This window comes from Corvus kubaryi, unplaced genomic scaffold (assembly GCF_017639235.1).
Source record: "Corvus kubaryi isolate FWS band 111438036 unplaced genomic scaffold, C.kubaryi_AGA036_p1.0 split1-37296, whole genome shotgun sequence".
NCBI classification, from domain to species: domain Eukaryota; kingdom Metazoa; phylum Chordata; class Aves; order Passeriformes; family Corvidae; genus Corvus; species Corvus kubaryi.
This window is the reverse complement of record NW_024582075.1, coordinates 12,821,426-12,845,305: the sequence shown is the minus strand read 5'-3', so window position 1 is coordinate 12,845,305 and position 23,880 is coordinate 12,821,426. Positions and strand designations below refer to the sequence as shown.

Sequence of the window (23,880 nt, the reverse complement as noted above, 5' to 3'; positions counted from 1 at the left end):
CTGCTGAGTCAGTGCCACAAAACGCCACTTAGCCAAGATAGAAATGAGAGGGCAGCAAGTCCCAGCAGAGCTCTACCCACCAACAGAGGAGAGAAGGATCTTCACAGGCTGCTGCAGATTCTTGGTGGTGACTACCTTTCTCATTTTTTGTAATTCTCCACTTTTCCCTACTTTTCTATTTTCTTCCTCACTCTCTTCTTTGACAGTGAATAAAAGTGAATTACTATTTCGATCACCAACATTTGACCTTGTCTCTTAATCTTGGTCCTGGTGTATTCGAGTCTCCCCACCTCCATGACAGGCTCAGGGCACACTCCCGGACTGGGACATAGGCCCAGTAAAAGGACAAAAAAAGAGGAAAAAAATTGCAAGTGAATGCCCTGTACAAAGAGCTGACAAGTCTGCCCCTTTAATATCATCAAGGAATATCTTAAAATGCATTCACCACCAAGACCGCAGCCAAAGAAATGTGTCCATTCACCTATGAACTGAATAGTGCAACGTATTAGCAGGCCGTAATACATTATTCTACTTTAAAACATTGGGAAAATGGCATATTTACTCATCAGTTACGTTACCTTTCCTCTCAGTTTCCATAAGCAACTACTTGCCTTCACTTTCAAGATCCCTCACTGCCTACGCTCATCCCTCTGCTCGTGGGCAGGTGCCGGTGACACGGGTGGAACCAAGTCCACCACTGCCCTGAGCACACTGCCCATTTGGTCCTGGGGAGGTGACTGGCAAGGGGTGAACAGGCCCTCAACATCCCACCTCACCTGGGAATAGATGGTGCCTTCACCCAAATAGCAATGGGAGAAGGGGGAGAGAGGACGGAGAGATGGATGGTCATGCACAGAACAAGATGCCTGCAGAGGGCACAAAGACGTTCTGAGGCAAAAGAGGTGCCAGAGTCAAGGACAGACTAAAAGAGGAGACACACAAGCCATTGCCCAAGCCAAGCTCCAGCCTAGAGGAGCTGCCTCATGTTGAGGAGTACATTTAGTGAAGGTAACCGGTATCATCGCAGATTGAGCTGTGAGCGGCAGAAGCCAGAGGCAAGAGATCTTGAACTTTGCATAAAAAGGGAATGGTGGCCAGCCAGGTGAGTGGACACTCAAGAGACAGCTGGGACCAAGTACTCAATTGTAAAACCCAACAGTTTCCAACCTTGGACTGCGACGGTATAAATGTCCAGGGCTTCCTTTGTCCAGGCTCCCCCCCAGGAAGCACTCAAGCTCTTATTCTGTGGTAGCATCATGATTAAATTATTTTATGGATCCAGCTATCTGACACTGCTAACAGAAAGTCAGGGTCAAGCCAGTAAGGAAACCTTGTTTGACTGTGTGAGTGTGGTGTGTGCAGGGAGTCAGCAGTACACCCAACGGGATCACTGGAGCTGTCCGCTGCAAAGGGCCTCAGACCCAGCTCAGGTGGTGGCAACTGTGACTGTCACAGTGTTTCCTGGATGGTCAGACATGGAAATTCCCTTAACACCAAGCACTGGCAGAGGGCAGACAGAAGGTACACGCCAGGGTTGGGCTGCAGGCCGTGGAGGAGCCCACACCGCAGTTGTTGCGTAAGAAACAAGGAACAGTAAAAACAAAGTAACTACTTCACACCTGACTTTCTCCTATACCACCACTGTCTTACCCAGGGGACACACTGTAACGTGCAGAGAGGACACTGGGGACTAACAAAGCAAGAGCAGAGGTCGCTAGAGGGAAGCATGTTTCTCCAACTCTTTTATTTTTGTCTTTGTTTCTTGTTACCAGAACTAGCCACAAAAAGCATATGGCAACTGACTAAACTGCACCAAATTCCCTGATGTGAATGTTTTGCGGCCTATACTATACCCCTTTTTGGCAAAGATGCTGGAGCCTCAGAAGCTGATTTCAAGCACTCTGCTACCCTTAAAACAAATACCAGCTTCCCCATAAACTCCCCAGCAACCCCAGGTTCAGCTAAGATAGATGTAAGTCTCTTGTTCATAGCTAGTACAGTGCTGCGTTTTGTATTTAGTATGAGAATCAAATTCAAAACTCACAGATTTTTTAGTTGTTGCTAAAGAATGTTTACTCTAAACCAAGGAAAACATTACTTAGTAAAAACTAAAGCAGTGTTATCAAAAGGATTCTCATACGAAATACAAAACACAGCACTGTACCAGCTAAGAAAATTAACTCTATCCCAAGGGAAACCAGGACATTATACACTTAAACATCCACTCCTTCCCTGACTAAAATACCCAGAAGTCCTACCCCTCAAAAAAACCCTTAGCTGTTAAATGACAGTCACAGAGACTCACCAAGTAGATAAGCATCTTTCCCTTATTAGTAGGGGCTGAAAATATATGCACGTGTTTCCCCAGCTTTGAGGAGAGGGTAATATGGCAACATCCTTGTGAACAGGAAAGCTGCAACAGCCAAACACCATGGGAACTAACCAGAACATGAAATAAGATGCCTTTGAAGTCTCAGCACTGTGAATTGTATACTGTTGAGTGAAGTACTGGAAAGAGAAGGCTCATTTCAACGCACAAGCCAAAGCAACTGAAAACAAACCAAAAACCAACTATCATACTACAATTTTTTTCTTCTTGGAAAAGCAGAAGGTTGCTCCATCTCATCTAAAATCTTTGGCATAACAGTGACATCATACTTTAAGAACTAAACTCAAAAGGAAGTGCTTTGGAAAAAAACCCTATGAAAGATGCATGATTGAATGACCTGACATTTTCAGAGATGCCTCAAAGAAACAATCCAAGTACATCCTTACTGGCAGCTTTTTTTCAGATTAAGTAACACTTACTGTGTCCTATTTTATTTTACAAGATGTCCCATCTAGAAAGCCTTTTGCAGATGTACTCCAATAGCACCAACAAGGACTACCCACAAGTAAGAACAAAAGCTGACTAAAGGGCTTGACTTGCTCCAAGTAAAACTCGCTTTTAATAACACCTAGCACAGGGTGGAAGGAGAAGACTGTCAAAAGGAAAGCCTTCTAAAGTTAAAGGGCAAATTCAGAAGAAAATTTGCATAATCTACTGCATTACTGCATTCTTTCTGTAATTCAAACCGATCCAATCTTCCTGCTCAAGCAGGGAAACACACAACTGGCTGACCAGGACCATGTCCAGAAGACTTCTAGGTATCTTCAAGAATGAAGACTCCATAGCCTCACAGAGCAACATGTAGCAGTGCTCGGTGACCCTCATAGGAAAAAAAAAGAATCTTCTTTATATTCACAGAAAACCTCCTATGTTTCAGTTTATGCTCCTTGCTGCTGGTCCTGTCACCAGAAACCCCTAAAAAGGGTCTGACCCAGGCTCTTTGCACCCTTGCTTCACATATTTGTATAAATTGCAGAGATTCCACATAAGTTCACCAGGGCTGAGCAGTCCCAGCTCTCTAAGCCTCTCCTCACAGCATAAATGCTCCAGTCCCTCATGTTCATGGCCCTTCATGGGTCTCTCTTTCCAGTATGTTCATGTTCCTCCATTTGTATTGAGTAGCCCAGAACTGGATGGAGGACTCCAGTTAAACCATTCCTACTAAGGAAAGTTTCTTCTTCCAGTAATTTTAAGGTTCACTTAGAGGAACACTTTTAAAATATGACCGGTGGAAAAAAAAGCTTTTTCTTTCCTTTCAGTAAAAAAATAGGGAAAAAACTGTGAAGAACAACCCAATGGCTCTAGACAGAACCTGACCAAGAAAGACAGTGTGAAAAGTGATGCTGCTGCTGAAGCTGAAGAACCTGAATGGAACTCAAAAGATGAAAGAACTATACTGCAGAAAAGCTGTTACACTAAGAAAACCTATCTCTTGGCAACATGTTTTGTGTCTTCTTCCAATTAGAGATGTATCTAGGAATGTCTGATGCTACTGGAAGCACTGCTTAAATGAAGTGACAGATTTCTGCAGTGAAACAAAATATTAGACAAACTTTTTACTGTTGATTATTTATACCCAAATTTCAACCTAGTTAGAATGACTGGTAACACACAAGTTATAGTTTACAATTACCTCAGCCACCCACAGAACACCTCTTTTCAATTGTCAGGATAAGGTGTATCAATTTGTATCATACATTAGCAGAAAGAATCTGTTTCTTATTACTACAGTCCTTCGCACTGTGATATGAGGATTAGCATCTCTCCATATCCCAAAGAAGAAAGTGTACACCTGGAATACATCACCTTCTGACAATACTTCAGAAACTCCTTACATCTTTTTCCATGTTCTCCTTCAAACTAGAAACACAGTAACTTGGGGTTATCTTATGAAGCAGGAATTCATTGGTGCTAAAATGGCAACCTGGCATGTTGTGTAAGAGCAGCAAATAAAAAGAGAAAACAGCAATTCTTTTTTTTATTATTGCAGCATTGCCTAGAAGACCCAATGTAACCAAAGTCAGTATACATTCAGTGTACATAACAAAACTAAAAGTTACAGAATGTTCAGAGCAAGCAAAGACAAAATGAGTAAGAGAATTTGTCTTCATATTAAATTTGGGTCCTTTTATGGATTGCATAGTTCTGGTTTAAGCTTGGAAGTCTTACAAAAAGGACAAGAAGCAAGGAACTACTGATGGACAAAAATTGAATCAAGTCATGTGACAGGGGCTAAAAGGCAAACATCGCATTGCTTCCAACTGCTAGAATGAAAATACTGTGTGGTGGCCGGTGAACATACATCACAAGGGACAGAGAGTTTCAGTAAGACAAGTCCCGAGTAACACAAGAACCACTTCTTGTTAGGGTGACCAAAAAGGCTTCTCCCAGGATGCATTGCTCTGTTCTGTTAATCTATCCCAGTTTGGATTCCCCGGTTGGCTGTCAGCCTCTACCCCCTCCTCACTCCCCCTGAGCTTCCCCACTGAACCCCGTTCCCAAGTCCCGCCTTTGCCCCAGCCCCGCATAAAACTGTGAGTTCTGGGCCCATGTTTGTATTTGCCTCTGTAACCTTCGCCAGTGTAGCAGCAATGAATGCTCCTGGCGGAACGCACCCAAATGCCCTTCTGGACTCTTTGCTACCGACTGTAGCACTGAACCCGCCCGTGCATCTGTGGGGGCATGTGGGACCCCACTGAGTGGGCAGGGACAGTATTAATACTGCACACTAAGAAAGCATGTACTGAAATCTTACAAGGATACTTGTGGACATAGGTATTTGGTTTCAGAATACAGAGGGTAGAGTGACTGAGACCCCAAAAACCCACCACTTTTCAAACACAGTCACAAAGTTAAGTATTTCAGGAATATATATAGTCATAAGTATGTATGTATCTCCAGTTAAACAACCTCCATCTCTTTTTATGCTATTGATACTAGACACAAATAATAAACAGTATTTTAAATTTTTAGAATATATGAAATTTTGTCTAAGCTGCAGTTAAACAGGAGCAGTAAGTCATTCCTCTGTGTCAGGAAAACACTTCTTGCCTTTCCCCTCCTCCCCCCAAAGCAACAAAGATTTGTAGTCTGCATAGCTTACCTGCTGATGAGAGAATTTCACTTTGGGATTATTGTCAATTTCCCACAACCCTTCATTAAAACCCTTTCTTTTATTTGGTTTGCCATATTTATCTTTATTTTCTGAGTAAGGGAATATGTCCTTTGGTCCCAAAAATGCCCTTAAGGAAAGAAAGAACAAAATTTGGATTTTAATTGGTTAGTATTTTCAAAGAAGTAAGCACCATGTGTTACTAAAGGTTAAATTCATTACTACTCTTCCGCTAGTCCTTAGTTTTTTAAACTTTGGCCTGCAACACCCCAAGGTTTCCATTACTACCACCACACAGAGACTTCCCTCCTTCCCAAAGCATTCCGTATCTGGGCAAGAAACGCTCACTGCTGCATCTTAAGAGTGCAGCTAACAAGTCAACCAGCTACTGTGAACTGCATCAATTAAAAACTAAGCTTACAACCAAACAGAAAGAGCAGTTGTTTCCTTACAAAAGAACATCATGCTCAAATGTTAAGAATAAAGCTTTCTTTAATATTTTTATTGTGTTGGATGTGAAAAAACATCACCTGAATACACTAACTGCCCCCATCTTTTCAAGAATGCTACATAAATATGTAATTAATTCAGCATTCAGTAGTTTTTCAGGGTCTGACAACAGGACCTCACAACTTGATTTATGAAATTTAAACAATAAAGATTTTCTTATTTTAAGCTTCTCCCCCAGTCATTCTCTTGATGAAGTAAACATGATTATTGTTTTATTTTTAAGATACTTTTGGAACAGTCTTGATGCTGCCTGTATATCTTTTCCAGACAAACAAAAACCACTCCTATCCCTACTGCAACCTGTCAAACTAAAGCTTTTACCTACTAGCTTTCCTCATATGAAAATGTCACAGTATTCACTATTAGCATCTACAAGTTAAGACTTGGGGAAACGAGATACCATGTTACTGAGAACCAATATTATGGTTTACGCTGAAGAACATCAAAGACTATTTCATTTCTGCTCTACCTTCATGGCCTTTCACAGTTAGGATTTCACTGTACCAATGTATATGCTGCTAACAGAGAAAGACCACACTTCAGTTGTACGGTCTCAGTTTCAACCCATGCCTTGACATGACCGTGTTATTACAAATATATTACATCCAACTATTTGAAAAGTTGCAGATACTTGCTTTCTAAAGTACCAGCTCATGGTAAAGTTGAACAGATACTTCTAAGCTCCACACCACCATTTCCTTCATTATCCTTAAAAAAAAGCAGCTACTTCAGACTTACACTCTACTAAAAGGAAGGGGGAAAAAACCCACAGCATCTCATAGAAAGCTTAAGCATCTTCTACTCCAGCAATAAATATTCATTTGTGTGCACCAAGTATTAAATAAGCCACTGTCAGATTAGACTGGAAATCACCTACCTCTTGGCAAGAGATAGTTAGAGAGGATTCAGCCAGTGTGGGAAACATGCACCTGGCAAAGCGTATTTACACAAGCCAAAAGGATGGGGAGGGAGAAAGAGCAATTGGAAGAGACAAAACCAGGAAAAACATTGCCTCTTTTCTTGCCTATTCTCTGAAAGAACGCATTTTTCCAGAGTCTCTAAGCCTTGGCCCCTATTGTCAGGCATTGAAAAACACCAGAAAACAGCTACTGTGAAATAGTTATGAGGCTTACTAGGCTCCTGCAGTTTAAACCCCATGTACCAAAAAAGAAAAAAAGAACAAGAAAAACTGAATGAAAAGAGAATACACTAATACATAAAGTCCAGAAATTAGAGTTCAGTGTGACCTGTTTGTCTGTGACCAAACAAAATTTGTACTGGTATGACCTACTGCCACAACATATCCAAACAAAGTGCTTACTAAAACAGTAGCCATTTATTACTCTCCCCACATAGCAACATGTTCAGTTGGGGCTTTTTTTACAAAACTTAAGAGAAAACAAAAAACTGCAAAGTACAGGTTAATACTTATTTACAGTAATTTCATAAACAGAGTATTATTTCTAGAAGCCAAGTAAGAATTATTCCCAAGCCAGTCTTGCTTTCCTTTTCTGCATGGTTCCTTTTTCCTGCTGTAAACATCCACATAGCCCCAAAACATCATCCTTCACACAGGACTTTTTAGCGTGATAAACTGATTATGTGGGTTTTCAGAGTTGCCAGTACTTACAGTAAGACAGACTGCACACATACAGCCTACTAAAATGCTGAAGGTACAGTGTTTAACTTTGCACACATGTGCAAGTCTTAACTGTGAGAAGCATGGCACAGAACAAGTTTACCAAATTTATTTTAATTCCCATGGAAAAAAAATGCAAGGAATTGTTAACTCTACATAATTCCTGATGGATCACTGAAGTCACTATTTACAAATAAAAACCTAAACAAAATTACATGCCAAGGAACATCAGTCTCCTTTGTCACCTGATCTGTTCCTTACTACTGTTATTCACAGGTATCTGCTGTAAGGAATATGTAAGGCCAAGAATTATAAAAGTTTTCTCTGTTACCACTCTACAGAACTTAAGATAAGCAACACATTTAAAAAACACCAGGAGACACATGGGTCATGGAACACCCTGTACATTGCAATGTGTGTGAAACAGAGGCAGGAAGTTTCTCTTGAATTCTGTGGATTTCTGAAATGTAGTAACCTAGAGCCTAACAAAAACCAGATGGCAGCAAAACTTTATTTTGTAACTACATCGGAGTGAGGAACAGACATTTCAAGTTACTCATGCAAAGTATGAAAAAGCCCCCAGTCACCAAACCTTTCACACCCAAACATCTCTTAGGAGCCCTAAGCTAAATCTGAAGCAGTACATAAAACTTCTTAAAACTTGCACAGGTATTCTTAAAGCTTTAGGTAAGAAGTTATTTCCATCTCCCTTACATTCAACATGCACTCCTGAACTCACTTACAACCACACAAAACCCCAGTGCAATCCAGAATGACACACACTTCACCAATGGCAGAACCAAAGCTGTATTGCACTGCAGCTGCCAAAGAGAAAGTTCAGTTGTGTGAAAAAATTTAAGAAAAAAAAGGTAACCTAACATATTTAAAATCATAATTAAAACAATGGACAAGACAAACCTTGTAACCTTGAATCGAATTCCAGGAACTCTCCTTTATCCACGAAATTACACACACACAAAAACCTCAACCAAACTAAAAAAATTTAGTCACTGAAAGATTTATTGAAAGATGAGATCAGCTAAAAAAAAAATACATGGGCCAAGTACATAGAAATCTTTTTCATCACAGAAATCACTTTAAAAAAAAAATAGTAGTAACGAGTAATGTCAAGAGTAGAGGAAGCTTGCTCTTTAATTCAACAGGGCAATGTATCTTGTCTGAGCAAGGCTTACTAAAAGATAGGTGCAAAGTACCAGATTAAAGCAATTTCAATAGGGTTAATAAGATAAAAAAAAGCAATGTCTTTCCACAACACGTGAGAAGTGGAGAACTTGTGCACACAACTTCAATCTGCCATTTTATTAGGAAAAACAGAGTAATTAAAAGCACACCAATATAGGTTTTAATTGCTTGGGCTTCTTTTAACAATGCCAACAACAAATGGAGCACTGAATCTGATGATGTCTTAAATCTACAGTAACCAAATCAGTCATGCTATAAAGTAACAGTCATTTTCAGAAAGACAGAACTGCATACACCCCAGAATATTTTCTATTAAATTCAGCAGTGGAAGATATACAGTCTCTCAAAGCAAATACTGTATCACTGCAAAACATTGCTCAAAGTATCCAAAGATCAGTAGTTTGCAGATCGATAGGTATGAAGCTAACTTCACTGCCTCATCTCTCTCCAGATCTCATAAAAACAACACCGTTCCCAACCCAAAACTTCACCAGAAAAAAAAAAAAAACCGCAACAAAAACAACGGCGGTACATGTTTCTCAAATTTTGCCTATTTCACGTTCTTTGAGAATACAGTATTGAGAATTTTGAGGATATACGGCCTATAATTAAAACTCATTACAGAAAAAAGTAAAACCAGTCAGCCGCACCACTGTGGGTACAATTTTTTTTCTTCTGATGAGCAAAGCGTACGTGTTATGGTCTACCATTCACCTGAACAGCTTAAGCAAATGTTAGAGAAGCACATCTTGATAAAAGAGATCAATTTAGGAAGATGTTCTAATAAATACAATAGGGTGAAATACACTACATTCAGAGAAGATAACTTTTTGTCACAGCATTTTAGAATGAAAAGAATACAACACTGAAATATAAAGGACTTACGTCTCATGGGTGCCAAAAAAGAAAATAGGCATTTTATTCATAGGAGGTTTAACTGCCCCATCAGGAACTTCATCCACCTAAGAAAAACAGACTATTATAATTCAAATCAAATAACAATCAAAAACAGTTTAGGGGGAAATATGTAAAAGTTAAGCATTAAAATGGGAATAAAAATAGCTACAGAGAAGTAAAAGCAGGTATTGAGATCTCTTTTGAACAGTATGTAAAAAAAATACACCAGAATGAAAACCAGTATTATCAACAATAGAAAATTACAACACTTTCAGTTTACAGCAATACTTTTCACATGATGACTTTTTTTAAAAAGAGAGATTATCATGTGTTACAGGTGAAAGGCACAATTCAATTTTGTTCACATACTGCCCGTCCTTAAGCAAAAGCAACAGCAACACTTTGGACCATTATGCTGACCTGATAACTTGTGGAAGCCCAAATCTGAAGTACTACCAAAAGAATAACAAACTTTAAAAGAACACCAATTCGTAAGTCAGCATCTTAGCTAAATACCTTTCTACATCCATTCCCACATCCCACAAATGACCTACAGCAGTCCCAGAACTTGGCATGCCTCTTCTACGGGAGCACAGAGAACACAAAAAAAGACTGGACACGCTATCCTATTTATCAGAAAGCACAGTAGACATAGCCCACTTAGGAGGAATCCTGCTATAAATTCGTGTTTTTCTTTTGCCAAAAAAGAGCAGTTACTAGGGGACACTATTTTTGTACAGCTCCAGGGGCCTGCACTGCTCCAGTGTCACGCTACCATACAGCAGTCTTGATTCCGTAAAGCCGCGTTACACAAATTAGGACGAGTAATGACTGCTTGAGAGGGCTACTTGTTACGGATTTGCAATGTGACTGCAAAGCCGCTTCTACCCCCGCGAGCTCAGCCGTGCCCTCCCTCACAGGAGGCGACGCAGAAAGCGCCGCTCAACACAGGTGTGTGAGCACACCCCGCAGAGAACGAGGCAGGGGGAGGAGGGGGAGCCTTACCCTGGCTGGCCAATGGGGGTAACCTTTCATCTTGGCGAAGATCAAGTCTCCGGGTTTGAAATCTCGGCTCATGTTTTCTTACCGACGTGACGCCCTGTTGCCGCCAGGCGGGCCGTGCTGAAAGAAGGAAGGGCTCTGCGCTTCCAGCAACCACCGAGGCACGGCCAGGCACACGAGGAGCCGCTCACTGCCGGGATAATCACACCAGGCCGGGGCAGCATAGAAAAGGGCACATAAGAGGGCACGTCAGCAAGGGCGGGCGGCCCCTGGCTGGGGCGCGCTGCGCCGTGCCCGCTGTTCACCCCTACAGAGAAACCCCCTGGGCACTCCGCAGCCCCAGCCCCCGCCTGCGGGCAGGGCCAGGCCACCCCCGGCTAGGAGAGCCGCCCACCGCCTTGTCCCCATCTCGCCCGTCCCCGACCGGCCACTCGCCCCCTCACGCACACGAGCACGACGGCGCGAGAGCGCTGCGGGGGGTGGGGGGGGGGAAGGAGGGGGCGCGCGGAAAAGAAACTCCGCCTGCCCTGCTCTCCTTCCTCCATCCCTTTTTTGCGCGCTCTCTATTTCGCCCCCGTCGCCCCCCTTTCTCTCTCTCTCTCTCCCCGCAGCTCGCCCGCTCGCCCGCCCGCCCGCCACTTCACCAGCGGCGCTGCAGCTCCCCGCTACCAACCGAGCTAGCGACCGGCCCGCCGCCCGCCGCGGGAAATACGGCCGCGCCGCCTCCTCCCGCCAGCAGGCCGGTACCACCAGGCACGCCGCACCGGGGCGGCGGGGGAGCTCCGGCGTGCCGGCGGGGACTCGGCGCGCCCCGCCGTAAGACAGACAGCTCGGCTCCCGCCTCCACGCCTGAGGGAACTCAGGCAGCCACGAGAGACAAGAGCCCGCCGGACCCGAGGCAGGCTTGGAGAAAGGAATGGGGAAAGCCTCGTTCACTCCTTCTCCCCACAGTCGTAAAAGTGGTTCGTTCCTCCTCCGGTGGGGGCGGGGCGGCCGCGGCGCCGCTGGGGGAGCGGAGGAGGCCGAGAAAGAAGAAAAGAGCAGGAGGAGCAGCCGCTGCAGCGGCGCCGCTGTGAGACCGCCCCCGGCCGCGGCGGGAGCGGAGCTGAGGCCAGCCACGTATACGGGCGAATGGGCCCTGCCCAGCCACTGACAGGCTGGCGTGGTTAATGATCGCCATCCTCCTTCGCAAACCGGGCGGGTGCGACTGTCCCACGGGTCTCTTTGTGTGTGTCATGCCCCCGCGAGCTCTGTTAGAGAGCCGTCCCCTTCCCGGGCGTCTCATCCCGTGTTGCTGCCGGCCCCAAAGCTGCCCGTGTTGCTCGGGTACTCCTCAGCCACTTGCTTGATGTCTTGACTTCCCCCAGCATCCAACAATCCACGGTTTTCTTAAGTCTGTAATAGAGTCCTTACCTGTTACTTAGTCGCCATTAACTCCTGGGTTTGGTGGAGGTTTTCTTTGGTTTGGTGGTTGGTTTTGTTTTTTAACTAGAACTGCTACTAATTTAGACTTTATGTTACTCCCCTTGTCCTCTCCACATATGTTCTCTCCAGGCTTGTTTACCAACCCGTATTAAACTTCCTTCTCACCTAGCATTTCAAGCCACTGTGCCCTCCTCTCCTGTTTGTGTCAGCTGATCTCCTTGCTGAGTGCATCAGCCACTGCCAGCCTCCCCACAAATACCTTTCTTCAAAGAGAAGACCTCAAAACCAGCTATAAACCCACGAACTTCTTTCTTACAGCTTGCCTGTCGTATCTAATTCGAGTTCTGCATCAAAAAGTAGCCCATCAGCTCTCTGTGGCTTTAGTCCTATGCGATGGCCCCACACAGTACCACCTGCAAGTCATTTGTATACTTTGTCTGTGCCATACAATGGAGGCCCAAACCAGTAGAAAGCTGTAAGAGTATTGGCACAAAAAATTACTCCTTACACTGTTTGCTAGGGGCAGACCCGTAGCCACTTGTGCTCAAGTTCTTGGTGTGTGGGCTGATGCGCAAGTTTTCCAGGTCAGTTTTCTGCCAGCTGCCCTCTGTGCTACTGGAACATAAAGACGAGTCCTTGTGAGAAGAATCATCTTACCACTTTCAGTTTTGATACTGAAACTCAAGTCAGGCCCAAAACACCCACTGCAGTTGCCACAGAGCAAGTTGTGATTTGTTCTAGGCTCTCTCCTCCGTAAATGCAAAATGTTGCTTTATAAATGTTAACTGTAAAAACTTCACACCATCTGTGTTAAGCAAGAACAAGCTGCAATTTTCTGATGGCTTAAATATGTCAAATTTGTTTGATTTTCTTGGAGGTGGCAAAGCTCATATCCCTGGCACCAACTTTCTCATAAAAAATAGAAAATCGTTGATATATTAAAATATATTTCTTCCTATGTAAAAATGAATGGCCATTTGGGGCAAAAGTCCCAATTCCTGGTGGTATTTAGTTTAAAAGATATAGATGCACCACTTAGGGACATGGTTTAGTGGTGGTTGTGGCAGTGCTGGGTTAATGGTAGGACTCAATGACCTTAGAGGTCTTTTCCAACCTTAATAATTCTATGGTTCTGTATAAGAGATGTATTTTTCAGTATGGGAGGAAGGAAAGGTATTTGTTTGACTACATGCACGCAGCAACAGTATTGTATCTAAAGTAATTTTTGTGAATCAATGTGAAAAACAGTGTGTGGGACATTTTGGGCAGATAAGCTAGTATTACTGGTTCAGAATCTTCCAAGTTTTTATACTGCCAAAACCTATCGGATCATTCAAACATGATGTTAAGTCTGTTTCCTTTCATATTATCACATAATTTAAATTTTTGCATTAGTTAAGGCCATTTTTCATCACAGTAATTTTTGACTACTTATCAGACAACAGCAGAGAGGATGTCCCCTTCAATCTGTATTTTTATCAAAAAAACCCCAACCATGCTGTTATTAAAAGAACTGCAACATGATGAAATCTATTTTTGTGAACCTGGGCAAAGAACTTATTTAGTTTGGCACAAGACATTTAGAATAACTGCATGATGGAGAAGCAGAAAAACCATAGGTAAAAGCCAATTATACAAATCAAGACAGAAATTAGAAATTAAGTTTTGAGTCTTTACCTTAGAGGGTGAAAATATTATGGAGCTTTTTTTTTTTTTCTTTTAATTAAAACTTCAATTTGTACCTTGAAGGATATTTCACTGACATGTTACTACTGTTATCCACTTTCCTAGGATATTGTAGGGTGGATTTTATTCACTCAGTCTTTTATGCTGTTGTTGTTTGACATCATACATGTTTACATGTGGGTCTTGAAATCTCTCAGTTGAGATGTTTCGAAGAACATTTCCCTTTGTGCAGTGAGGCGAACAGAAGGGGAATGATAACTTTGTTACCAGTCTCCCTCATCCACCCTGCTGTGATTTTTGTCCCATGGTCTCTCAAGATCATTTCCCTGTTTGTTTCTCATGATCATCTGAGTGAAGGATGTGCTGCCCCGAATTTGAGGACATCCACATCTCAATCTGGCTCTCACGCCAGTCGGTCATTTTAGTTTCCTACACGCCTGTTACATTTCTGGAATTCAGAATCGCTAACCCGTGTCTGTGCGGGCCGTGTGGGAGGTGTGGGCGGCGGCGGCGCTGCCGGACCGCCCGCCGATGACGTCCGGCCGCTGCCGGAAGTTGCCGTTGGGACGAGGTTCCGCGCGCCGCCGCTCCCATCCCGGCGGGAGCTGGAAACCGCGCCGCGCTTCCCGGCGGCCGCGCTCGCTCGGCTGCCCGGAGCGGCCTCGGGGTGCTGCTGCTGCTGCTGCTGGAGCTCTGTTCTGACGTTGTTCTCCCGGCCCTTCCTGCCAGGTAAAGCGCCAAAGCCGCCGGCGCGGCGTGCGCTCAACCACGGGGCCAGCGGAGCAAAGGGATGCTGCTGCTTTGGTCTTTGGCTTGCTTAAAATTTTTCAGCCTGCGTTAGTGAAAACCCACTCGCTAGCCGAAACAACTGCTGGTGAGCTTTTATAGGTTGCAACACAGATGTGGTAGTTCCGCCTGGCTTTGTGTGTTTTAAATTAGTACATCTTGGTTAGAATTAATTTGCTGGAAGGGACCGTAGAGATCCTCCAGTTCCGTTCTTTTGCCGTGGGCGGGGACACTTCCCACTAAACCAGGTTGCGCAGAGCTGGTCTCCAACACTTCCAGGGATGGGGCAACCTGTTCCAGTACCTCACCACCCTCACAATAAAGAATTTCTTCCCATCTCCAGTCTAAATCAATGGCCTTCATAAAGTTAGTTAAGCACATTCAGTAGTTCGTGAGGAGAATATGACACAAGTTTTGTAGGTGACATCCATCGAATGTTTTGCCTCCTCAAGCAAAAACTTAACTGTTTTGTTTAATCGTGGGGCTCTTATGAGCCACTCCATGCCTGAATTTTTTTTCCGAATTAAAATAGCGTGCTTTTGGAGTGTATCCATTTGTGTGCTAGTAACCTATGGATGTGTATCTTAGAGAGAAATGTGGTATATTCCAAATCATTAGCATTCCCAGAAAACAGTCATTAGGTATTCCCCGCCCCCCCCAAGTAATTAAAAGACTTAAAAGTAATTTCAGAAGGTTCTAAAACTTCAAAGTGGTGTGGATATATCACAGGAGATTTTGCTTATGTTTTGAGACAGATTTTTTTTCCTGCTGAAGCTATTTGTTGGATAGTGATTGTGAATTCTTCTGGAGGAAAAAAAAAAGAGACTTCTGAGAAAATTTTAGTTGCACCACTTTTTTTTTTCTACTATTCAGATTTTGGTATAAAGCGAAATATATGTTTTGGCAATAAATATTAAGAAAAGGGTGGTATGAAAAACTAGTTTCTTAGTGTTCAGAGCCATGTCTTAATGTGAAAATTTGGCACAATTGACAGAGGTATAGTTTCCCATACCAGGCTACCTCTTTTTTTTTTTTTTTTTAATCCAAGCAATTAATCTTTGTTGAGTACAGTACTACAGGTAGTCTGTCAAGATTTTCTTCTCTCATGTAAAGTTAAAGTTTTCAGTGTGCAAGGCGCCAATAATTTAATGGAACTAAATATGTCCTTAGAAATTATACTACTGTCCATACTTTAAAAATGAAGTTTTCAACTGTTTTCTCATTTGAGATGGAAAGAAAGCTGTGTTGTTTTTTCTAGGTGTGTGAGTGATTGTTGCATGGTAATTATTGGGTTTTGAGTCTTATGAACACATACACCAAGGTGAATTCTCATGGATAGACGTTAAAAATTGCAAAGGATACATCTAGCTATTCTTTATTAATATACTGCTTTTATGTAAAAGCAAAACAAACAAACAAAAAAACCCCGAATCACAAACTCAGAGTTTTTAAAAGTAAGGGTTCTTTTTCTACATTTTCTGTTAAAATTATAGATTGAAGCATGAATGTATTTTTTTCTTCTCCATATTTTTAGTGCAGGTTATTAGCAACTGGATTGAATAAAATCATCATTTTATTAATATATTACACCAAGTGCTGCCATTGAGCACCACAATATAAAAAAAGGCATTAAAGTATTAGCAAAAGGAGGGCCACAAGGTTGGTGAAATGTCTGGAGGTGAAAGGCTTATGAGGAATGTCTGTGGTCACTTGGTCTGTTCAGCCTGGAGGAGACTGAGAGGAGACCTCATTGTGATCTACAGGGGGAAGTGGAGGGGCAGGTACTGATCCTTTATCTCTGGTGACCAGGGACAGGACTTGAGGGAATGGCATGAAACTGAGTCAGGAAAGTTTAGGTTGGATATCAGGAAAAGACTCTTACCCCAGAGGGTGGTTGAGCACTGGAACAGGCTCCCCAGGGAAGTGGTCACAGCACCAGCCTGACAGAGTTCAGGAAGCATTTGGACAATGCTCTTGGGCACGTTGTGTGACTCTTGGGGTGTCTTGTGCAGGGCCAGGGGTTGGACTCAATGATTCTAATGGGTGCCTTCCAACTCAGCATGTTCTATGATTCTGTAAACATGTGGCTGCAAGCCAGGGATGGTAAAGATGGAGTCCAGGCTAGTGTCCCGTTTTAGACTTTAATATGAATGTCCATCTGCTATCATGTTCAAAAATAAACCTTTATGGGTCATTACTATTGACTGTTGAATACAACTGATGTTTCATGTTACCTTGCTTTAATTAATGAAAAGAGATCATTAATGAGTTTGTAGTTCAACTTGAAGTAAATAATGGATTTCTTTAAGGTCTGGATTATAAATATATTGTCTGTATTGATTTCTTTTTTATTGTAACACTAATGATTTTTTTCTAAAAGTGAGTGGAGTTATAGTTCAATTTAATATTCCTCCTGTATAGTCCTAAATATTACTGTTTTATCTAATATAATAAAAATATGTTCAAATAGATTATTCTAGGTTTATGAAACACTTGGAAAACTTGCTGTGTTAAAGGCTGTTATCAGACAGTACATGCAATCATAGTATACACATTTATCTTCAATAGAATTATTTTGAAGAGAAATGGAGTTTGTAATAGTCTTATGAGATAGAGGATCAATGTATGCAAACAAAATAGTTTTATTGATATTCAGAAAACCTTGGCAGGGGCTATTCTGCTATGTTTCTATATATTTATATATTAATCTACAGTTTTTAAGCTTAGGAGACTAGAAGTACAATTCTCAGAGTTGACTAAAACTGTAAAATTGTAGTTGGTAATTGTTCAAATAGTAGTAACACTGTTTTCTAACTGCTTGTGAGTATTAACAAATGATTCTTTCAGTATGCTGCCAATTAAACTAAAGCATGTCTCTGTTACAGATTTTAATCATCTTGGGAGCTTGTCAAGTAAACGTATATACAGTCAACAATTCATTCTCCAGAGTTTATAGACTTAAAATCTACCTATTGGACATCATGAGTTCATCCTCTCCAGTCAACTACTCTGTAACAGAAGCTAGAAGGTGAGCTTCGTTTCTGTATTTTTAAGTCTAGTAATACAGTTCCTGATTTTGTGGTTTATTTTCTAGATCCCTGAAATTACGTAATTCAGACTGAAGAAGAACCAGATATGCTGTGATATATGCAAACTAGGCCATGTCAATACAGTTATTAGATCCCAGAATTACAGAATAGCTAGGGTTGGAACAGGCTTCAAAGATCATTGAATTCCAACTGCCTGCTCTGGACAGGGACACCTTTCACTAGACCAGATTGCTCAGAGCCCCATTCACCTTGGCTTTGAGCTGACTGTCAGGAATGGGGCATCCATAGCTTTTCTGGGCAACCTGTTCCAGTGCCTTACCACTCCCACAGTAAAGGATTTTTCTAATATCTAATCCAAACCTACTCTCCTTCTGTTTAAAGCCATTCTCTCTTGTCCTGTCACTACATGCTCATGTAAAAAGTCTCTCTCCATCTTTCTTGTAGGCTCCCTTCAGGTACTGGAAGGCCACAGTTAAGTCACCCTGAAGCCTTCCCTTCTCCAGGCTGTACAATCCCAATTCTCTCAGCCTTTCTTTGTAGGAAAGGTGCTCTATCCCTCTAATCAACTTCTTGGCCCTCCTGTGGGCTCTCTCCAACAGGTCCATGTCCCCCTGTGCTGGGGACCCCAGAGCTGGATGCAGCACTGCAGGTGGGGTCTCACCAGAGCAGAGCAGAGGGGCAGAATCCCCTCCCTGGCCCTGCTGCCCACGCTGCTTTGGATGCAGCCCAGGACACATTTGGCTTTCTGGACTGCCAGGGCACATTGCTGGGTCATGTCCTACCTCTCCTCCACCAGCACTCCCAAGTCCTTCTTGGCAGGGCTGCTCTCCATCTGTTCATCCCCCAGCCTGGGCTGACACCAGGGGTTGCCCTGACCTAGGTGCAGCACCTTGCACTTGGTCTTGTTAAGCCTCCTGAGATTCCCATGGGTCCACTTCTCAAGCTTGTTCAGTTGTAGGGGACTGTGTCAAAGGCTTTACAGAAGCCCAGATAAGTGCCATCTGTAGCCCTTCCTTTGTCCACTAATGTTGACATGTTATCAGATGATAAATTGTCTACACCTGGTGAGCTAACACAATGCTTGTTCTCCTAAAACCACTGACCTGTGGAACTGCACAATGCCCATTGTGTAAGAAGGAGAACTGTAAGTTCACCAGCCCCTGTGCCCTGCCAGCTTGACTCTGTAACATTGCTGTCCCTGACCACTATGGACTACCAGAGAGACCCCCAGGACAGAAGAACACGTGCGTAAAGGAGAGGGAAAATATATTAATGGTAGCAGGGAAATGATTATCATATGCATGTTTATTCTGGGATGATCAATGAATTTGTATGTAAAATACAGTAAATAAACAGAAACTTTCCGATTTTAGAAGGAGCTACCCCCTTGTGCATCTGGCTGAATAAAGAATGCCTGCTTCTTAATGCTACCTTGGTGTTAAGGAGTTTTTTATTTTACCAGATTTTTGGTAGCAGTCACTCCATCATTACAGGTGTGCATACTGGCCATCTGATGTGCAAAAATTCTCACACAGGCATAGGAAACATGGCAGAGGTAGTTTCTGTCTCCATTTAGGAGCAATGACGTGGACTTCCAGAAGGGTTTTCTGCAATAGCTATGGAGGTAGAGGTTGGCTATTAGTCTTGCACATGGCTCTTCTTTTTGTTAACCTGATACATGTTTGATCTTTGGCACAATTAAAGTAAACTTTAATTCATCCTGTTTATCTTAACTGTGAGAACTATTTGTCACTATTTAACATCTGATTGTAAAAAACTGCCGGTTGTATAGGAGTAGCAAAATGCCACGAGTAGGTACTTTGGTCAGGAAGTCAGGCTGCAGACTTCTTCAACTGCAGAAGTTTAGCATAATTGCACTGCTACATAGTAAATGAAAGAAAGTTTCTCTGATACAAAATTACAGTTTCAGCCAAATACTGAAGGAAAGCTAGTGAAAACTGTTTCTCTGCAATGTTCTTTGTTGACTGTGATTAGCTGACTTGTGACGTGAATGTGAATTTTTGAGTGTTTGGTGATGTAGAACTCAAAATCTATTTCACCTGCTCATACGCTTTCTTAAATAGTCTTAAGGTACTACCAAAAATGATGTCTTAGATAAAAGGTCTAGTTGCTAAAATACATATTTTCATTCAAAACCAATGATCAATGAACTATGAGTATGTGAAAATGGAAGTGCAAAGCAGTCTCTGAATTCCTTAGACTGCAAATCATACATGATTTGAAACTTTCCAGGGATTTTGTGTGATTTTGTGACTTAAGCTTCCAAGAACTTCATGCTTGTAGCACTTCTACTTGTAAATGAATAGGGAAAGAAGACTCTTCTTCAGTAGGTATGAAGCTTTCACAAAGCACTGCATGTGCTGATGTCACTGTGATGATTAAAGAAAATATCACAGAAATAAAGTGGTTAATTAAGGGTAATCCCTATTTTGTTTGAAGATGTTTAAGTAGACAAATAAAATAATGAAGAGGTAACATAATAATATTCCATCAGTTTTGTTGTCAGTGTTTTTTTAGTTGCTGATGTGGTTCTATAATAAGAACAAAAATAGGCTTTTCTGCTTTATAAGTTTTTACTATTAATATTGTAAGTTTAGGAGCTGTGCATAGGAAGTTACTTCTAATGCTTTTTTTCTCCCAGTACTTACTGTTATGCTGTTCATCTTAATGCTCTTATGGACATCTTTCATTTCTATAACATCCCTAATTTGCTATGACTTGTGGTGTCACGTAACTTGTTTGTGGTGCTGTTTTTTCCCCCTACTGGTCCAGTTAAGCACATAGTTTTAATTTTTCTCTGAGTGAGTTTTAGTGTGCATGTATCTTCAGTGTACTCTTTTTTTTTTTTTTTGCTGGGTAATTAATAGAAGAGTTGAAAGGAAAACCTTTTTTTAAAGCTGATTGCCATAAAAACCAAGGTAGTTTGCTTAAAGATTTGAAGGTGTTTCTTTTTAATTACTATTCAAAAAGTAGTTGTTCCCTTGCTTACATTCCATGTGCTCTCCTTACAAGAAGTATTAAATATCAGGCTTAGTAAGCAGAATGACCTCCCCACTGCCCACAAACTATCAAAATGGTTACCCTTTTCTTAATCCTTGCTCTTTGCATTAGTCCTCCTTAGCTTTCAGTTTGAGTCCTGTTTTTTCCCCTAACCTCTGCTTTGTTAACTTTGGTGCCACCAAGTTTTTGGCTGTCTTTAATTGAGATAGATGCTTCTTTTACCATCTTTGAATAAGACTACTTGCTTTCTTTCATCTCTCTTTTCCCTAGCCATGGGAAAACAAAGGTCTTCCAAACCTATTATATGATGTCCGCAAACAACCTTTTATACAGTTTACAGGTGCTCTTGATGCTGAATTCATTCTTGCCTTTTTTTCTTTTATATATTTTCTGTATTCTTTACACATATATTTGTAGCTCTGTAGCCCATCATAGTATTCGTAGCTAGCATTTTATCTACTCTATTAGACAGAAAGACAAAATAAATTCCCCAGCGGCTCCAAGCTGGAGGTCCAAGGTTAGAATCTTGGGGAAGCCAAGGTTGAAACTAGCTCTCCAAGACACATTTTCATAAACAAAGTTTAACTCCTATCTAAAAGAGGGGGAATTCAAAGAGGGTTGAACAGGGGGGATTTACCTCACCACTTATGTCTTCAATTGGGGATTTTTGTCAGATATGCTAATTTGCTAATCATATAAAGATTGTATATGTGAATTGTGCACCTAAGGATCCTTACAAAGATAACCCCTTTTTATCATCTAACTGTGCCTGGCTCATAATTTTAGGACCAGCGAAAAGGCATCACTCTCACTGTTCAGATTCCTCTTACTTCCTCCATGACTTACCACTCTATCTTCTTACTGCATTAGCTAAGAGTTGCTTAAAATAATGGTATTTTACTTACCTCGTTGCTGATTGTTTTGCCCTTTGAGATGTGTTGGTTCCTCTGGGTGTGGGTCTCGTAGTAAATACTGAAAGCTAATAATGTGCCACTGGTTTTCTTGCAGTACATACAGATTTTAATGATCCTTATCTCCTACATTTATTAAAAATATAAAATGTGTTAAGTGCATGGCACTCTGTGGAACAATTACTGATGGCATACAATTATTCTGATCACACAGATGAAGTCCATCTTGTTTTTAAATGAAGATTTGACAGAATTTATTAAATTATAAAATATCTGTAGGCTGCATGTAAAAACGTGAAATTTCATCATTTGTTGTTATTAATGTCTTAAAAGGCTACATTTAATCTAGAATACTGTCCCCCTTGTTGATGACATTTGTGCTAGTCACTTATTTGAGAAAACACATATCATAAGATAAATGTTCTTGTTGTAAAAAATATTAATGGTGCTTGTACATAAATCTAGGAGTAAGGTGGTAATTTTTTATATTTAGAAAAACCCAGTATACTGGATTTTAATTATACTATTCTTTCTGTAATTAATACTTAAGACTTCATGTAGACTAAGGTAAGCTATTTTAGTATTTTCAGCTCTGCATGAAATTACGCCATTTTTTTGTTTAATTTAATCATGGTTTTTTTTACAGTTTAATTTATATTAGTGGCCCTGACAACTTTCACTTTTGTGTGGAGCAACTGGTTATTACAACCATACTTACACAGTTTTAACAATTTGAAAAATGACTTGTATCAAATAATGTGAACACTGATTTTCAGTTCCTGAAATAAGAGTTTTCCAGTTTGAAGTTATAATAATTGATTGTAAGATAATTAAGCTAGTTGATTAAATATGTGTTTCTATACTAGTTTTTCACTCTCTACATTAAAACTTGTTTTGATTATTTTGATATTGCTTGTGATGCTCAGAGGTGAATCCTGTTACTTGCCAAGTAGATTTTCTTTTGGCTGAAAAAATAATAGAAATAAGATAACAATATTTTAAAGGAGTAGACCTTTAGTTTGTATTTTGTTTGTGATCAATTGTTTGTCTGTAGTTTAGATGTATATATCTTTGAAAACAAAATGTGAAGAGTGAGGTTTATTCCACATGTATGAGTTCATTTTATGACAGTGATGTTTTTGAGACCGTAATCCATGTTAAAAAATGAGCCTTACTGCAGAGACAAACAGAAACCTGCTAGTCATTTTAATGTATGTTATTGGAATGATGTTTTTTGGCATCCTGGAAGTTTACTGGATCCATAATAAAAACAATGAAACATAATTAAAAACTTATGTGCTTAAATTGACTTAGGGAAATTCGAAGTGCATATCTGATTTAAGTTCCTGCTGCTACATCTCTCATAGTTTACATAAGCAACAGTAGCATGACAACTGCATGGCATAATTTTACTTAAGTGAATGTATAGAGCTTTGCGTCCAAAATCTGATAATTGAAATAAGGGATGATTAAAACTTAAAAGGAATGCTTATGATTTTTAAAGCAACAATATTTTGCAGCTTACGTAATGTGGAATGTGAGTTGCTACAGAAGAGCAATGAATTGGAGTTGGATGCCGTTTTAGATCTGAGATGGAAACTTCTTCAAGCTAAAAAAGAAAATTTGGACTTAACTATTCAACACAATCAAGAAGTAAGGACTTCTTTTTTATTTGCCTTACTTTATACTTGGAATAAATTAATCTTGTTTCATTGAAACAATACTCTCACATGGTGGATCAAAAGCTGGAAAATATCAAGGAAGGTGTCACTGTACAGACCTCTCATACCCGTTCATAGGTACTGTTAGCGCCTCTTGTCATTGTCAATAGTTAAAGGTGCGGTAGGTATCTTCAGCACTTCAGAACAGCAAAATGCAGAAGAATCTTGTGCATCCCCAGCTCAGTCTAAGAGATGGTTTGTTTGGCTTTTTGTTTTATTCCAGATAATTCCAGGGATCAATTTTTTTCAATCACACCACAGTTAATAAGCCAGTGGGAAAATAACGATTTAACTGAAGCACAGGAGCAAGTCATTGTGGGAGAAGCAAGCATCTCTTAATTTGAGAGACAATAAATGGATAGGGAACAACAAACTAGATTTATTGGCTGTATTTAGCCAAAAAAAGATGAATGAGCACCCACATCAACTGCTCCGGGCAGACTGCTAATACCGTCCCTGCCCAGCTCCATGGGGTCCCACATGCCCCCACAGATGCACGGGTGGGTTCAGTGCTACAGTCGGTAGCAA

At 41.1% G+C, this 23,880-nt stretch overlaps 2 protein-coding genes across 9 annotated transcripts in view; one reads left to right on the top strand and one right to left on the bottom strand.

Annotated features, from left to right (window-relative positions):
* PSIP1 (PC4 and SFRS1 interacting protein 1) overlaps positions 1 to 11,510 on the bottom strand; it is a 34,624-nt gene extending 23,114 nt beyond the window's left edge. The window contains exons 1-4 of one of the 3 annotated variants that reach the window (XM_042012707.1): positions 11,426 to 11,510; positions 10,756 to 10,942; positions 9,739 to 9,815; positions 5,493 to 5,631 (exon numbers count right to left, since the gene is read on the bottom strand). In XM_042012707.1, coding sequence (XP_041868641.1) covers positions 5,493 to 5,631; positions 9,739 to 9,815; positions 10,756 to 10,827 — 288 coding nt within the window. In that variant the 5' untranslated portion in view covers positions 10,828 to 10,942; positions 11,426 to 11,510. Of the gene's footprint in view, positions 1 to 5,492; positions 5,632 to 9,738; positions 9,816 to 10,755; positions 10,943 to 11,396 lie in introns of all 3 variants that reach the window. The other 2 variants (XM_042012710.1, XM_042012708.1) reach the window with 2 other exon arrangements.
* A 2,915-nt stretch (positions 11,511 to 14,425) lies between these two features.
* CCDC171 (coiled-coil domain containing 171) overlaps positions 14,426 to 23,880 on the top strand; it is a 157,702-nt gene continuing 148,247 nt past the window's right edge. For all 6 annotated transcript variants that reach the window (XM_042012696.1, XM_042012695.1, XM_042012694.1 and 3 more), the window contains exons 1-3: positions 14,426 to 14,592; positions 17,535 to 17,677; positions 23,152 to 23,284. In XM_042012696.1, coding sequence (XP_041868630.1) covers positions 17,631 to 17,677; positions 23,152 to 23,284 — 180 coding nt within the window. In that variant the 5' untranslated portion in view covers positions 14,426 to 14,592; positions 17,535 to 17,630. The remainder of the gene's footprint in view (positions 14,593 to 17,534; positions 17,678 to 23,151; positions 23,285 to 23,880) is intronic.